The 17114-nt window shown below is 36.5% G+C and overlaps 1 protein-coding gene across 3 annotated transcripts in view; it reads left to right on the top strand.

The window, feature by feature from the left end:
* EZH2 (enhancer of zeste 2 polycomb repressive complex 2 subunit) overlaps nucleotides 1-16008 on the top strand; it is a 59382-nt gene extending 43374 nt beyond the window's left edge. For all 3 annotated transcript variants that reach the window (XM_063304209.1, XM_063304206.1, XM_063304207.1), the window contains exons 10-20: nucleotides 417-657; nucleotides 4907-5076; nucleotides 5240-5334; nucleotides 8273-8313; nucleotides 9099-9224; nucleotides 10626-10804; nucleotides 12158-12253; nucleotides 14247-14328; nucleotides 14865-14945; nucleotides 15046-15130; nucleotides 15690-16008. In XM_063304209.1, coding sequence (XP_063160279.1) covers nucleotides 417-657; nucleotides 4907-5076; nucleotides 5240-5334; nucleotides 8273-8313; nucleotides 9099-9224; nucleotides 10626-10804; nucleotides 12158-12253; nucleotides 14247-14328; nucleotides 14865-14945; nucleotides 15046-15130; nucleotides 15690-15750 — 1257 coding nt within the window. In that variant the 3' untranslated portion in view covers nucleotides 15751-16008. The remainder of the gene's footprint in view (nucleotides 1-416; nucleotides 658-4906; nucleotides 5077-5239; nucleotides 5335-8272; nucleotides 8314-9098; nucleotides 9225-10625; nucleotides 10805-12157; nucleotides 12254-14246; nucleotides 14329-14864; nucleotides 14946-15045; nucleotides 15131-15689) is intronic.
* Nucleotides 16009-17114: the final 1106 nt, after the last annotated feature.

Genomic DNA, 17114 nt, shown 5'->3' with positions numbered 1-17114 from the left:
GTCATAATTTCGGGCCCCAGTTGGAAATCTACTTTTGGGGTACCATTGTAACTTCGAACGGCCTTTAAGTGGCTGGGTCAGTAAGTGAAGACAACCTGTATTATCTTTTTTCCTAACTGATAGAGTCAGCAACATGACATACATAATCCCCAATTTTTCTTTCTAGCAATAAAAATACATCAAACTACTGAATTGTCAAGGGAATTGGGTTGGAGTAAATTAGAGTGTTTTAAATTTTAGTTATGATTTCATTATATTCACATTCATGGTTTGCATTGTCACTTGTAGTCTGATCTAATACCATAGTAATTTACTACTAGTACTAGATCTAGCCAATCTTTTTGAATCCCATTTTTAGCTAGGATCTATTCTGTGTGCACTTTCCACTATCTTGCAAATGTTTCTGTGCATGCTAGGAAGGAGCCAAAGAGTTTGCAGCTGCTTTGACTGCTGAGAGAATAAAAACACCGCCAAAGCGCCCAGGTGGTCGCCGAAGGGGAAGGCTTCCAAACAATACCAGCAGGCCCAGCACACCAACCATAAATGTGCTGGAATCAAAGGATACAGACAGTGACAGAGAAGCTGGAACTGAAACTGGAGGTGAAAATAATGATAAAGAGGAGGAAGAGAAAAAAGATGAGACTTCAAGCTCTTCTGGTGAGACAATTGTGGACTGTTGCTGGCTTTGTAAAAATATTTATGCTGGGACTGGGAGTATTGGATTACACTTTGTTTGTTTTATTGAAGGGCCATAGTTTTGTATACTACCTGCTTTTGAAAATACAAAGTTAATTTTTCATTATAATAATTTGTTGAATTACCTTGCTTTGGATTCTATAGTACAATCATTCCCTTCTGTGCATCCTCCAGAATTCACAACTAATCTGAATTACTGAGAATCCTGTAGGGAATAAGAATTAAATTCAGAATTCAGTTAATGATCATTTCAGAATATATAACATTTTTCTGGGTTTGTACATTTTTTATGTACGTATGCATATCTTCCTTGACTGAGCAAAAGTACTTTCTGTGAAATTGGTGTGTGCATGTGTAATTTTTAAAAAGTAGTTAAAAGTTCTTTAAAGTTTTATTGTATAAGAGGTTAATGTGGTAATCAGAGCCACTGAGTTTCCAGAACAATGCGACTAGGCATCCAGCAACAGGATTAACTTTCCTAATGTCTGGGAAGGTAGAATTTCCCTTTTCTACTCTTCCTTTGCACATGGTACTTATGAAAAGGAACAATTTTCTAAGTCCACAAATAAAAAGTAGACCAGCAAATTTAACTCAAGGTCTATGTTTTGAGAAACAAAATACAATCCACTTCTACTAATAATGAAAACTCCTTTAAAGCATAACAGTAATGTTAATGGAATGATGTTTATCCATCATAAGAAAGTCCCACTGCTATTCTTAGTAGGCCCTACACATGTTAGCTCTAACTGGTAAAAATGATTTTTCTGGCACTTTCACTTCATCAAAAAGAGAAGCAAAGCAAGGATTTTTCTGACCTCAAGTACAGTATGTCAGCTCTAGGTTCTTCTGGCACTGGAATTTCATCAGTGGCATTTCCTCTTCAGAAATGTGTGTTGAACAGCGGAACTGGAACTGCTTTAAATCTCTAGCTCTCATTAGGGCTAGGAGGCCCTGTCCCTTGGTCTCGATACTGGGATGGCCTTATTGATGCTGGGACATGTTTTGGAGAATGATTTCCCTCTGAAGTTGTTCAGACAGCTTCTCCAAACACATTTTATTCGGGCTTTGCACTTCTTCCCTTTTAAAGACAAAAAAGTATATTGGAATGTACAGGGACATAAATTGGGTACTTAACTTGCAGCTCCTTAATGCAGCTGTGCTTTTCCCCAAGGTTGTACACTTGATCCTGAGAAAGTATGTATTTGGTTGAAGAATTTGCAGGTGCTATGTTAACGTTCCTTCATGCTTTGAGCACTTTTTTCCTTTGAATCCAAAGTGCTGCCCCTATTGTTAATTTATTGTCTGCTAATGTAATATGTAACCATTCTTCCAAATGCTCAAGGTTTTTATGATGTTATTTCCCAGCCACTGCCCTTCTAATATTGGTCATTTTAAGGGATTTTTAAAATTTTGTAATAACATTTGTATAATTATTTTCAATTCATTTGGGATTTTTATATTTTTAAGAAATAAAATAAATTGCCAGATTCTACTCCAGACTTTGGGGAGTTGGGACTTTCTGGCATTTTTATCCCTATTTTCCCTTTTTCCTACTCAAATTAGACTTATTATAGCTTCGGATTATTACAGGGCAGTACTTTCCAGAGATGAAACCTTGCATTTTTCAAATTGCTGATTAAAGATGTTCAGTGCCTCTGACAAACAGACGCCAATGCCTCTCCAAGTACAAGACTTTTGTTAGTTTTAATTAAACATTTTAGCAGTTTTTCCAGTTGCTCCAGTTTTTCACCTAGATTGCTAGCAATCAGACAAAACAAAACAGATCTTCTGGATCTCAGCCTCATTTTGGCTAAAGAGAACCAACCAACTAAATAAATGAACAATTACTGTGTAAGATACTTCTGATTGAATGTGATGGAAATGTCCAATCAGTTATATGTGTGTGACATTTTTTTCCTTTGTGCTGTAGCATGTGCTAGACTCTTCAGTTGTACCTTAGATAAAAATCTGAGGAATGGTTTTCTTGACAGTGGGAATTAATCCACTGTTTGATACCTTTATCTCATCAAATCAGAATTAATCATTACAGTACACACCCTTTGATACCTCAAGGGGTACCAAAAATGCTCAAACATTGATTTTCTAACTTCATGCTGGAGCATGTTACTATAATCACACATGTACCATGTAAAATCAGTTACTTCTATATCATAAAATGAGTTGGCGTACATCCTTCCAGTCCATCTCCTTCTCTCTTTCACCCAGCATGTTGTCTTGTTTTCTTTCTACGCCAAGAGTAAATCAATGCTTCAGTCAAACCTGATACAGGAATACCTTAGAATTTCCTGCCTTTTGAGGATATGATTAGCAACATTTTTATTCATTGCTCCTCCGAATGTACCATTAATTGATTTTTTTTTAATTTTTAAAATATATTTTTATTGAATTAAAAAACAATAATAAAAGACAATACAAACTAAACTCAGAAAGGAAAAGAAAAATAGAGAATAGAAAGTGCAAAGGAAAAGGGGAAAAAGGAAAGAAGAGGAAAAAATAAGAAAAAGAAAATAAGTATTTAAAGAAGTGACTTTCGATCTTCATCACAAGTACAAACAAACTTAGTAATTCTTCACCCCCTATAAGGTTACATACAAGTATCCCTTCTTCTCATAACTCATCCCTTATCCATATGCAATTGCATAAATCATTAATATTTCAGTCCTGATGTCAGCAAAGAGTCCATAAAGAGTTCCCAGAATTTTGTAGAAATACATCTAATTTAAACCTTGGTCAAACAAACTAACTTTGTATTCCTTCCTTTTGCTTCTAACAATCTTGATCTTTAATTCATTCTGATGTTATAGGATTTGATCTCTCTTCAGTTTTTCTTTTTCCCATCTCAAAGGAGTCATGATCCAGGTGATTCTCTTGGCTTATCATTTGTATTTCCACTTTAACTGTCATCTCTGTCTTAGAATCCCCATTTTTTTTATTTTCCAGTATTTCAACAGTTTCTTTATATTCTAGTATTTCTGCATCAGATAATGTTAGTTTCAGCTCTTTATCCTGTAGATCTTCCAAGGTATTCTCTTTCACATCTTGTCATTTCTTCTTTCACATCTTTTCGACATAGTCTATCTATAGAAGCAGACGACATTGCTGCCATTCTGGCTGCTAGTTTCTATCCCCGTTCTTCAAATAAAGAGATATTTCAAGTGTCATACTGTTTTCTGTCATTTTGTCTCAATGCTGACAAAAGGCAAGCCTGTCTCTTTTTAAAATCTTTTTTCTTTTGTGCCTGGAATCTTTGGTCCCCTCTAGTGTCCAGTTTCTGAAATCATGAAGTCTTGAATTTCTGTTATGACTTAAGGTAAACTAAACAATTTAATTCCCACAAAGGTGTGTTAATCTATATAATTATTTCCAAAATCTTACAGCAAAAGTCATTCCAAATTTGTCTGGTACCTTAATTTGTTTATAACTTTCTTGAATTAAAGTCTTTTTTAGCTTTTCACCCTTTATTTCAATGTTTTTTTTCATTCTCAAGCTTTAGTTAATTTTTCTTTTATTCTGGAATAAAGGTAAACTCACCAGGTGGCTTTGCAAAAACTTGTCATTTTGAAGATCTCCATTAGCTTAAGATAGTTAAATAGGTAATTTCAGAAAGTGATTAGAAAGTGTGTTTAGCGAACCCAGTATCCTGGTTGAGAGTGTGATAGCTCCTCTTTGTCTCCTGGCATTCAGACCCACAGGAAACTACTATCTTGTGGTCTTGCAAGGAGCAGCCGTCTGGAGCACAAATGGGCGATCTCCCGTCCTCTCCTTATCCAGAGAAGTTCCGTGGGACTGATCTATTTGCCAGTCCTTCATTCATGACTGCAATGTCATCTCCACTCATATGGAGACGTGCTAGCTCACCATTCCTAACCTAGAAGTCCTGGATGTGCCATTAATTGAAATTAAAAAAATAAAAACTCGTTGCAGATTTTTAAGGGTTCAAAGTCAAGTCTGATAACATCATACAGTGCTAAATATCAGAACTAGTAATCTGAAGTCCTCCTTATGTTCTGGACTACAGCTCCCACAATCTCTTGACTTTGGTCAAGCCTGCTGGCTGTAGAGTGTACACTTTGCCTACCCCTGCTGTTTTTAAAATGGTATCCCACTGAAAGTAGAGGGCTTGATTTTTTTCTGTTTAGTCATCACTGTTATTTATGAGCCTTGAAACTGTTTACATTTGATATTGCAGAAGCAAATTCTAGGTGTCAAACACCAATCAAGATGAAGCCAAATATAGAGCCTCCAGAAAATGTTGAATGGAGTGGTGCTGAAGCTTCTATGTTCAGGGTTCTCATTGGTACCTACTATGACAATTTCTGTGCAATAGCCAGGTTAATTGGGACCAAAACATGCAGGCAGGTAAGCATGAAATGATGCGAATGTCTTTAAAAAGACTGCTAGTGAAACAGTATAAACATTTTTTAGTAATTTCAAATATACTAGATTTTATGGAGAGTGCTAATCAAATTCTACTCAATAAAACATTGCAATGAAACTTAGAGGATGTTTAATCTCTTTACAGGTATATGAGTTTAGAGTAAAGGAATCTAGTATTATTGCTCCAGCACCTGCGGAAGATGTTGATACTCCTCCAAGGAAAAAAAAGAGGAAACACAGGTAAACCAATTACTTATCAGCCATCCCACAACATTTTTAAAGTGGAAAAAAAGAATTTCAAAATATATTAATAACATGAATGTCACAAGCGAAGATCTAGTGAAAGTCTAAACCATTATTTTTTGTAAAATAAATAAATGAAATAATGTGTTGTGTGATCTCATCAGAAAATTTTCAGTATCTGAATGGAAGAATGGATTGCAAAGCAGTGTACAAATTCAAATGCAATTACAATTTGCTGAAACTTTGTCCTGAATATAAAGATTGTATTGAGATATAAAAAATTCTGTTTTAGATTTTCCTGTAATAACTAACTTTTTAAAATCAAAACAAATATAAATAATGGATTTTTTCCTAAAATAATTCCACTGCCAAAATTTGCCCCAGTTGAAGAGTATTGGCAATATGGGAGAAGGGCGGGGGAAGCAGCTCTAATTCATTGACATCATCATGTCATCAGCCCACCACTTGTAATTCCTGGTGACATAAAATAATAGGGTTCTCCTTCCCAGTTGTTATTTGATTGGTATCCTGCCCTTTTGTCCAGAGATCCCTGAAGTGGCTAACCAAAAATAAATAACAGCTAAAGACGCATAAAATCTGTTAAAATCACTATTAAACTCCATCAGTCATCTGAACTGCATGTTTGTCAAGAGAAATGAATATGGAATCTTTATAATGCCAAAAAAATTAGTGGGGATGAGAAAACATTCATCTGCTGACTTCTCCATGGAAGAGTCTATGGACAAATGCCAGGTCTTTGGCTTTGAAATGGAGATGAGCACCACCCCCTAGAGTCGGACACGACTGGACTTAATGTCAAGGGAAACATTTACCTTCCAGGATGCTCACCATTAGCAGGACACAAAGGGGTGCAGTCAGTGTACAAGCAGACTCAACAAACTACCCATATACTAGCAGTATTTGAATTTACAGTCCCATGGTATTCCCACACTTGTATGTAAGGCTTACTTGTACACAAACACACCTTACTGGCTTTCTTTAGTGAACCCATCAATGTGAAATCTAATTTCCCTGTACCAAAGAATCCTTTAAAAATGGTTATATCTTGTTTTTTGGGTGAATCAGCAGTAGTAGGAAACTGTGAGCATTTCTGGCTAGTCAGTGTTCTGCTGGTCAGAGCATTGTCCTCATCCAAGCAGTATGTGTTGTGAATGATCTGCAGCCTCAGAGCCAGTGCATTCTGTTTGACCCATATGGGTTGGTGGTAGGATCCTAGCAACAAATTGCTGTGCTGGGCTGTGAGAACTGGGCTAATAATAGGGGGCATGCCAGGGTAATGGCTACTTCCACTGCAATTCAGATGAAGCAAGGATTAGTAGAAACACCCAGATGGGCTTCGTGGGATTACCCTTCAATATGAACATCTCTCAGATGTTGCTTAGGGACTGGAGAGTCTCCCAGATGCTGCACAGATCTTTTTTGTTTGGTTTACATTTCTTAGATGACAAGAACTAGAGAACCATCCGAGTAGGATTCACTCAGTGAACTAGTAAGTGACAAGTGTGACCCAAGTTACTTAGGATATTAGGAACAGGATTCAACCTTCGTTGTCAGCTGTATCTGAACAGTAAGCAGGCTAGTGTTAGTGGTCTGGAAGTGAGGTAAGATGGCTAGCACTCCTCTTCCATTGATAACTGTTCACTATAGCCAGAGTTTAGCAGTGGTTGGCCCAAACTGGAATGATGCATCATGTCACATTATTCTGGCTTTCTTGGATACCACAAAGCAGAATATTCTGCATTATTGGTCATGCCAACAGATAGAACTTCCCTTATGCTTGGGAGTGTGCTAAGCATGCTGTCACAAGATGAGCTTAGAATCCTGGTGCAGCCAAGAAGAATCCTGTGCTTCTGAAGATGAAACAGCGTTGGTAGAGGTGGTGGTTGGGAGGATTCTTAAAACCAAAGTTCTGATTAAAAAGGACAAGAAATGCTCTTCTCTCTGTGTATAGTGGGAGTACGTATGTATGTAGCAAACAGCATACCAGTGTTATCTGCTAATACCTACATACACTTAATTGAGATAATTAATTCCCCTAACTAAGGACAGAAGTTCTTGCCGGCGGGGTGGGGTGGGGTGCCTAGTTAAACTTCAGGAGCTGAATTTTAAAACAGATAGTTCAGGCAAAATTCCCCTGTTTTTTCTAACCATTAACTCTCCTTTACTGTTTTAAAATTAAGATTGAAACCCCACCCTGAAAGCAGTACACATAAACTAAAAAGGGATAGGGTTTTTGTGGAATTAGCTCACAGGCAGCCAACCACTTCCAGAAACATTAGTGAATTCAGTCCAGGTACCAACTCTCTTGCAACAATCCAGATCCTTATTCATTGGCTTTCAACATCAGTTAGTTCCCAAATGGTTCTTCACTCAGCCACGTGCTTTGCTTATGGATCTCTCTGCCATTCTTGTTTCCATAATCACTACACTTCATCACAGCCAGTTCCATCTGATACACTGGCTAAGATGAGATTTAAAAAAACAACAACAAGGTACAAGACAACTGTCTAATCAAGTTGTTGGGAAAAGAACAGAACACTCACAATAGCCCCACATGGAACAGCCTTGTTTTGCTCTGAGTATGGAAATAAAATATGTTTTTGTTCTGTTCTCAAAACATAATCTCAAACTATAGGTTTCAAGGTCAGAATAGAGATCATTCACACTTAAACTGTATGACACGTCCCTACAGAAAATTACAGTTTATCTTTAAACATGTCAGAGCAAAATTAATATTACTGGTACAATAATTAGTATCTTAAAGATGTGGTCTTAAGTGACATTTTGACATTGCTTGTTTTGTTTCTGAAAGTGATACAAAATACTAAAATCTCTTTTCTAAGATGCAGCTTGAATTAGGTATCTATTCCAGGTGAAAATCTATTAGGTATATTTTATGTTCTTCTTTTTATAGATTGTGGGCTGCTCATTGCAGAAAGATACAGCTGAAGAAGGGTTAGTGTCTTTAAAGTCAATATATGTCCAGAAATTCTGTTTTTGTTTTGTTTTGTTTTTAAAATAATGAATAACATTCAAACAAATAATCCAATCTGGTAAATTTTATAAGCAAGTGATTCCAGTATGCACATGAAGACACTTTGCCTCTAAGGGTATTCTGGTTTAGTTTAACTCAGAGGGCTACCCCTTGATTTGCATGTCCTAAGTGTGAGGAATAGAAACTACCAGTCGAAGAGAATATATGTAGCTCAGGGTTGAACTGTGGAGTCTGTGATGCTCTCTGAGCTTGGTTGTTTCCTTACCCAACTAGGTAACATCATCAGTGCTATGATGATAATTCAGGTAATGAAACATCTACAAGCAAATAACCAAGCACCAAAGACTCCACAATAGAAGCTACACTGGCTCAAGGCTTAGTATAGTATTTTCCCAGTTCTAGGAATATAGCAGGGAAGTGGGACAGCTTTGGGATTGATCCACCTCCATAACGCAGAATTTTTATAGTAGACAAACTATGGAGGAGACATCCAAAGTACCTTATTTTCCATATTGCTGCTTTGGCCCAGTGCAGGGAAAGAGAAGAAGAATAAAAGATTCTGTTGAAGTGCGTTGAATTTAGCTTATTTCTCTTATCCTTTCCCTAAGTTCTTGAGAATATGTAGGGATGTGCAAGGTTTTTATATAGTTATTTGGGTGAAAGGGATGAGGATCTCCTTTTATACTCTTCAGAGGATTTATCAATTTTCCTGTCCTTAAAAATGCCTAAATTTGTTGTTGTTCAGATGGGTCATCTAATCATGTTTACAACTACCAGCCATGTGATCACCCACGCCAGCCTTGTGACAACTCATGTCCGTGTGTCATTGCACAGAACTTCTGTGAGAAGTTCTGTCAGTGCAGTTCAGAATGTAAGTATTGGGGAAATTTTATTTTTTAATATAATTTGAACAAGAAGTTGTATTACTCATGAAGTGTTAAAGCCATTCTTGTGGTAACCTTAGCAATGTTTAATCACACATAGCTGATTTTAAAACAATTCTGGTCAGATGGCAGGAAGAGGATGAGGAGAGTTTCACAATTTGCCTTTTTGGTGCCATTGTGAAGTCTTCTCCTTCTGGCAGAAAATAGTAGAAAGTCCAAGATTGAGAGTATAGTAGGGCAAATTGCTAAAGCCCTTCCACCTCATTCCATACTCCCTGTCTAGTTAGCTGTATTCTTTCCTTTGGTTCTGGGTTGGAGCTGTGTTTCTTTTTTAATTAACCAACAGCCCTGTAATCTTAAACCACATGATACCAAGTTTAGACCTTTCCGAGAAAAGAGACTGAGCAGGTAGCTATTCAGACTGGAAGACTGGATTTTTAAAACAGTGTCAGGTTAGTTGTTTTCTTATTTAAATTGTAGATAAAACTCATTTAAAATATGCAGTTATTGTGACAGTCATAGCAGCCATTAACATTTCCCTGTGCAATAGTTTTTTCCCATAATTACCGTTTCTTTGGAGCTTTTGTTTCTTCATGAAGATCAATAATAATGAATAAGATCCCAGAAGGGAACCTTGCCAGAGAAGGTATTTATAGGAAAAAGTACATGTTCTATGGTGCAGCCCCCGATTCAGAGAAGGCCAAGAGATTCACAGTTTCAAGCCCTTGGACCATATCCAGCTCCAGAAAGACTTGACCAGCCTCTCAGCCCCTCCAAAAGTTGCCTCTGAATTGTAATTTTGGTGAAAGGGATATTTTTAAATATAAGGGGCTGATATATAATTAAAATTTGAATTCAATTTAAATCACATTTAATTTTTGTTATGGCCCCACCTGCTTCTTTGTTAATGCTTCCTGTACCTCCCCAGACCACATGCCATTCAAAAGCCATTTGTGGCCCTTAACCTTCAAAAAGTTGAACATAGCTCTCAAGGGTTCCCTGGTGCATGTCCCCAAATCTGCAGCATACAGGGTTTCCTCAACAAATGTAGGATTTATGGAGGATGGAAAGTTCAAATGGGATTGTCATAAAGCTTTACTGATAACACTGCATTTTGAATAGCCAATATTTTTTAAAATAACACATTATATCTAAAATGTATGAACTGCTTGTACATATAGTTGCCATGCTACTACTTGAACTGCTCCCAGGAGTTACATCCAGATATGCAACACCAAGGTCCATTTGAAACTCTTTGGGTTTCTGCTTTAGTTTTGTGACTGTACTTGCATTGCCCAGCACTTTAATCTGCACAAAGTCCTGAGCAATCCAGAAATCTGTAACAGGAGTTAAATAAGTTGATTCAGCTTTCATTTTTCTGTTTAAAGGCCAAAACAGGTTTCCTGGGTGCCGCTGTAAAGCACAATGCAATACAAAGCAGTGTCCTTGCTACTTAGCTGTACGTGAGTGTGATCCAGATCTCTGTTTGACATGTGGAGCAGCTGATCATTGGGACAGCAAAAACGTGTCTTGCAAGAACTGCAGCATTCAACGAGGATCCAAAAAGGTGGTTCATCTTTTTATGAACAGATGGCACATTTTATCTTTGTTCATGCCAGACAGCTCTGCAAAATGTATAGAGCATGGATGCCTAGAGCATTCTTCACCAAGAAAGTGGAAGATGGTTTCTACGTAACCTGCTCCCTGATTTCTATCACTTAGTTTATTTGGGAATCATCTGAGGGTGTTTTTTGTTGGGCTGGTGATCAAATTAGGTTTGTAAACCATTATATTTTTATTACCACATGTTTGCAATGACAGGATGTGTGAAACTGCATATTCAGAACTTGTATATCGCTTCTCAATAGACAGTTTACACACACTGTTGGAAGTGAAGTTATCAAATGCTTGTATATTGATGCTTGTGTGATCTGTAACACTGCTCTAACAGACAAACCACCTGCTCTATACTAGGGTTGGTACATAAACGGATTTATGTTAGACTACCCCATGAAATTTGTTGTTTATTGATCATATAGAGTTTATCTTAGCAGGCAAAAATGTGCATATCTAAGGTTGCTACTTTCATTTTGAGAGAAATTAAGCAACACAAAATAAATTCAGTGATGGAAAACAGGAGGTTCTGTAATAACAGTTGCTTCTGGAAGGTCTTACCATGTTTAGTTTATGTAAAAAAGTGAAATATGAGATTTTGGTAATAGGCAATATATTCATATTTGTTATATATATAAGTACAGTGGAATTTTATTGAAATGCCACAGACTAGTTTTTATGTCATAATTAAAAACTTGCCATTGGGGCTTTTCATGGCACAGTTCTATGCAAACTAGTGCTATAAAGTTCTTGTTCAGATCTTATTCTTGTCGATGGACTTGTATGGAACCTCCTTGTAGATGATACAGTAGCAGTGACACAAAACAAATAAGTGAAATGCTGCTCCTGTACTAGGTATAATTTTAACTGACATTTATATGCCTTATTTGATACCTTTGCAGTTTTGAAATACTTGCATTCATACAGTATTATGTAGATATCAACTTTTAAAATGAAGGAAGCTCTGGAGGTTTTACAGCTGGTACAAACATTTTAAAATACTCATTGAAAAATTGGGGAGGGATGGAGAATACTCTGGTGTGGATTCAATGGAAGATCACAGAAGCAACCTTGGTGTTTCAAAACTGTATTTTCTGAGCATGCTGCTATGAATGTCTGAGTCTGCACGCCAATACTTCACTATTTATATGAGCAGTCACTCAAAAAAAACCTTTATTGTTAGTTGGTCAACTACTTTTGCTTGTTTTTTGTCCCTTTTAATATTGCATAGAATGTATTTGTTAGAATTAAGTACCTTTTCAGCTTTATTGGCTTGTTTAAGGCACTTGCTTTTTCATTCTGCTAGCATTTGCTGCTAGCACCTTCTGATGTGGCAGGCTGGGGGATTTTCATTAAGGATCCAGTGCAGAAAAATGAGTTCATCTCTGAATATTGTGGTGAGGTAAGAACAACTGTTTTGTTTAGTTAGTATTCTTATAGTATTGTATCCAAGTGAAATACTTTGTTTACACCAAAATTGCTGAGAATTCCTCTTCTAATCTACATCTTTTTCAAATGTATTTTCTTTATAAGTAAGTAATGTGGGAGAGATAATAGGTCCACATAAAAGCCCATATGAAAGAGCATATACCTTGGTTTATACTGGAGTTCGAAGAGTGTTGCATACATGGAGAGAAGGGGAGTTGGATGACATTTTATGAAAAAATACGCTGCCTTCCAATACACAGAAGCTAAACATCCCTAGCTGTGAAAGTGATATGGGTGTAGTAATTTGGAAGGATGTTGCTATAATTGGTAGTTTTAGGAATTAGACCAGCAACAAAAGTTTGGGAGCATTTATGTTGTTTTTCTCCCAGACACAAAAACTGAGGTCCACAAGGATGACACAAATAGTGAAGCAGGAATAGACACGCAGAGGGAGATACCTCTTTTTCCCCTCCCCTCAGTATTCAAGTGATAATAAAAATAATTTTATTGACATTGAGTAAAACCCCTTCTGCAGAAAAATTACTGGAAGCCCCTTTCTCTGCATAACCTTATATCCAGATTGTTAGAGAAGGTAAGACTCTTCCCACTCCTATTGATTTTGGTAGGATTCGCCACCCCACCCCCTCACATTTCAAGTTAATTGCTCAATTGATTTGGGTAGATGGGAACTTTCCTTCTGAAAATCAGTGAGGATAGGAGTCCAAATTCTTCCGGCAGCATTTCCAATAGAATACTCCTCTCCCCCATCCAAATGTAGAGAAACACTGCTTAATTTACTTGCTAAGCGGGAAAATAGTATGACAGTAATGCATTTACTATATATCTTGGGCCCTATTACTGTAAACAGATGCAATATCCTGCTGTGGAAATTCCAATCGTTAATTTTTATTTTAATTAAAATGAGAAGGTGGCACTGTGAAGTGTAATGTGGAATATCATATTATTTGCAAGAAAGCCTTTGGTACCCATTGGCACTGAAAAAAATAAAAATGGTGAGGTAATTGTAGACCACCATTTTGAAGACCCTCCTGGCTGGGGTGTGGGGGGGAGACTTAAGTTGAGGTTGTAGGGGAAGCATACTGCAATGGAGGAGGACTGCAGGCAGGAACAGCTTTGCCAGTTTGTAACTTGCCATATTAAAGGCAACCTTTGGAAGAGAGTGGCCCCAATATGCTCTCAAAATTCAAAGGTGCTTCATAGCACATAAAATAAAGAATGCTTTCCTTATATTTCAATAGAAAACTGAGGATAAAATTAGTACTGTATATAACAGACCCATGCCATCTGCCTAAGGTAAGGCATTGGAAAAAAATACAGTGTCTGAAAGGTGATTAAAAACGGGTGGCCAAGCCACTCAAGACCAAATGTCAGCACTTCTCAAACTGGGTCCACCTTCCCAGGGTCACAAGCAATTTAAAGAGGTTGTGGGGGTGTTTTTTTGCCTTAAAATTGATCAGATAAATCAGAAGCACTATCAACAGTTTGTTGGGCATGCAAAGAGCAAGGTTTGAGGTATGGCCAAACTCATAGTTCTATCCCTTTGTCAAAACCATCCACTATTTAAAGCATTGAGATTGGCAGATGGTTTCTTGTTGACTTTGGTGTGGTGTGTGGTAGAGTATCTGGGATATCTGTGGAAATGTAACATGTTAGTGAAGCTCAGTAACTATTTTTTGCCCAACCTTAATTCCATTTAAATCAGTCGTTTTTATTTATGAGAGGAGATGCAGTAAATAATTTATTGTTTTGAGGGAGGTTGTGGTATCAGAGTTTGAGAAGCCCTGCAATAGGTTGTAGTGGAATACAGTAGGAGAAAAGTGTATTTGCAATAATTTCTAAGTAGCTGAATCAGATGTTTTGCAAACTTAAAGGTGGAAAGTGGGGGAGGAGTGGCACAACGTAGGTTCTGCATGTTATCCGAGCCATCTTTTAAATATTATTTTCAGATTATTTCTCAGGATGAAGCAGACAGAAGAGGGAAAGTCTATGATAAATACATGTGCAGTTTTCTATTCAATTTGAATAACGGTATGTGTATTGTTGTCCTTAACCTTCCTCTATTTTATTCACATTTCTTATCTCAAATACTGGTTACAATGCTAATGCTGCTTCCAGCCACCTCATCAGAATTGCTAAGATTTTAAGTTTGAAATGTTTAAAATAATGTTCTTGGTGGATGTAACAAATTAATGTTCAATTTTATCAGGAACTGAAGACCTAATACACATTTGTGAAAAACGCATTCTTTTATAGGTGCTGTGATCAGCAAAGGTGGCACCTTATGAAAACTGGATGTTAATTGACAAAAATACCCAAAATGTTTGAAAGGAAGCATTTAAACATTATGGAAGATATGTGATGTGATACAAATAAAATACGTACATATCATGAGTTGTTATAATGCAGGGGAAGTTTATAAGCCAAATCAGTAATTAATGCATAATAATTCAGGTGGCAGATAGCTGCAAAGGTTTTCTTGCAGAGTAAGACAGTATTTTTCTAAGAATATTACTATATTTCCTACACTTCAGTCAGTTGTGAATTTGTCTATTGTTTTTATTTAGATTTTGTGGTTGATGCAACACGGAAGGGTAACAAAATAAGATTTGCAAACCATTCAGTCAATCCCAACTGCTATGCAAAAGGTGAATATACAGCAGGAGTATAATGAGCAACTCATTCTCACATACTTCAAGCAGAAGATATTTGGAAAGCCTTTCCTCAACTTCTCATTTTCTTTTACAGTCATGATGGTTAATGGAGATCACAGGATAGGCATATTTGCTAAGAGAGCCATTCAGACTGGTGAAGAGCTGTTTTTTGATTACAGGTAGGGATAATGCTAAAACCTAAGGTAGGGTTAACGATACATTTCAGTATTTGGGTCATGAGAATATTTTTTACTAGCTACTATTATCAGTAACTAATTGCAAAAAAATACGTGTAATCAGGATTATTACATTGTAAGCTTCATAACTGTTGTATGTAGGGATAACTAATTTCATTTCTACAGTACCTTTTTGTGAAGAATTCTCGGAGTGACTGGAAACCCCTTACAGACTTTTTGCATAAAAAATGAACTTATGATTTATGGTTCTGATATTAGACAGAATATAGAAAGAAGAGAGTCATGATGTAACCTTAGAGAGATTAAACTATAATTGTACTTATAACTGCTATAAAGATCGGAAGCTACTTCATCTTTTTTTTCTACTTCTTTCTTTTTGCACTTTTAGCTTTTTATTTCTTTTCTCTTATTTCTTCGATCTATTTTAGTTTTTATTAGTTATTGCTTTTAAAGTTTTGAGTAAAATTATATTAAAAAACCAGAATTCTTGGGGCACTTTGTTTTAAAAAACAAATGCAAATGATTTTCCTTTTTGTTCTAGATACAGTCAGGCTGACGCCCTCAAGTATGTAGGCATTGAAAGAGAAATGGAAATCCCTTGATACCAGCTACCTCGCCTATAAAACAGCTGCCTTATCTTCAGGAGTTTCTAGTACTGTGGGCAATTTTATTTTTAAAAACTGAATTGATGCAATTTGGAATGCAAAGTACTGTACCTGTAATTTATAGTGACAGATTTTAAAAATCAACTTTTTATTGCCTTTTCACCAGCTGCAACATATTTTGTACCATTGAACTTTTGCAATAATGCAGTGTGGTACACTTTTTGAACCTTGAATAAAGGATACTTGAACTTTGAATTCATGTTGTTTGTTACCATCTTTAAACAATGGCTTGGCTGAATGTATAGATGTAAAAATATTTGAAAGTATATTTTTAGATGAGAAATCTTGAATCAAAAATACCTGTGAACATTTTAATACTTTATTTACTGATCCCATAAAGATCAACTAACCATAAAAGCTGTTCTTAGTGTTTGTCCCTCTTAGTTGCATACTCACTGCTTTTTACAGTGAAGCTTATCAACACATGATGTGACAAGAGGGTTTGTCAGTCAGCTGGCTTATCACAGAGCCTGACACTTGATTTGGGCTGAGAGGGAGTGACTGATCTAAGGTTATCTAGCTGGCTTCTGTGCCTAGCGGAAAACTAGAACCTGGGTTTGCCTGCTCCTAGTTCAACATCTTAACCACTATATCATACTGGCTCTCTTACAAGAGCAGTACATTGTTAAATTAAACTTATTGTCACTCGTCGTAATGAGCTTTATGCATCTCAGATTCTTTACTTTATCTAATGGTACAAGAAATCATTGTAGCAGTTTTACAGTGACCTATGATGAGGTCATCTGTGGATATAACACGTGAGCTCAAAGGTGTATATTAGAAGTCACCATGACGGCTGTTGTTCTCCCCCTACTCTTCAACATGCTACAGAAAAATATAGCAGCTGTATTTCCTGTAATTAATGGCAGCACAAATTATGCTCAGAATAGGATGGGAAATGTATATGGATGCTTATATGAGTCTAGAACCCATAATGAATAATCACTTCAGCCTGCAGATTGCCCGTGTTAGAACCAGTATTTCCACAATTTTAGTTTTTAAATATGGGCTCACATGATTTCCTGTCACTAACAATACTATATAGCAATAAAAGATCAGTGTAGCTGAATGTTCTTACAGGTTGAACACTTAATTTTTCTTTCCCACTGAACTTAATATCAAAGGAAAAGGATCAAGACTGTTTTGAGCTTTGTAAAGTTTTGCTTGGTGGTACTAGAGATAATACAGAAAGCAAAACAGTACCCAGTTCCTCTGGCTTTCGTAATCATTGTTCCTTTTATTTACATTTAAGAAAGATAAAGTCATGTAACTTAACAATAAAACCAAATGCAACTTGTACA

Source organism: Candoia aspera, chromosome 4 (genome assembly GCF_035149785.1).
Source record: "Candoia aspera isolate rCanAsp1 chromosome 4, rCanAsp1.hap2, whole genome shotgun sequence".
Taxonomy (NCBI): Eukaryota; Metazoa; Chordata; class Lepidosauria; order Squamata; family Boidae; genus Candoia; species Candoia aspera.
Note: the sequence above shows the minus strand (reverse complement) of the source record. Positions and strands in the feature narration are given on the sequence as shown.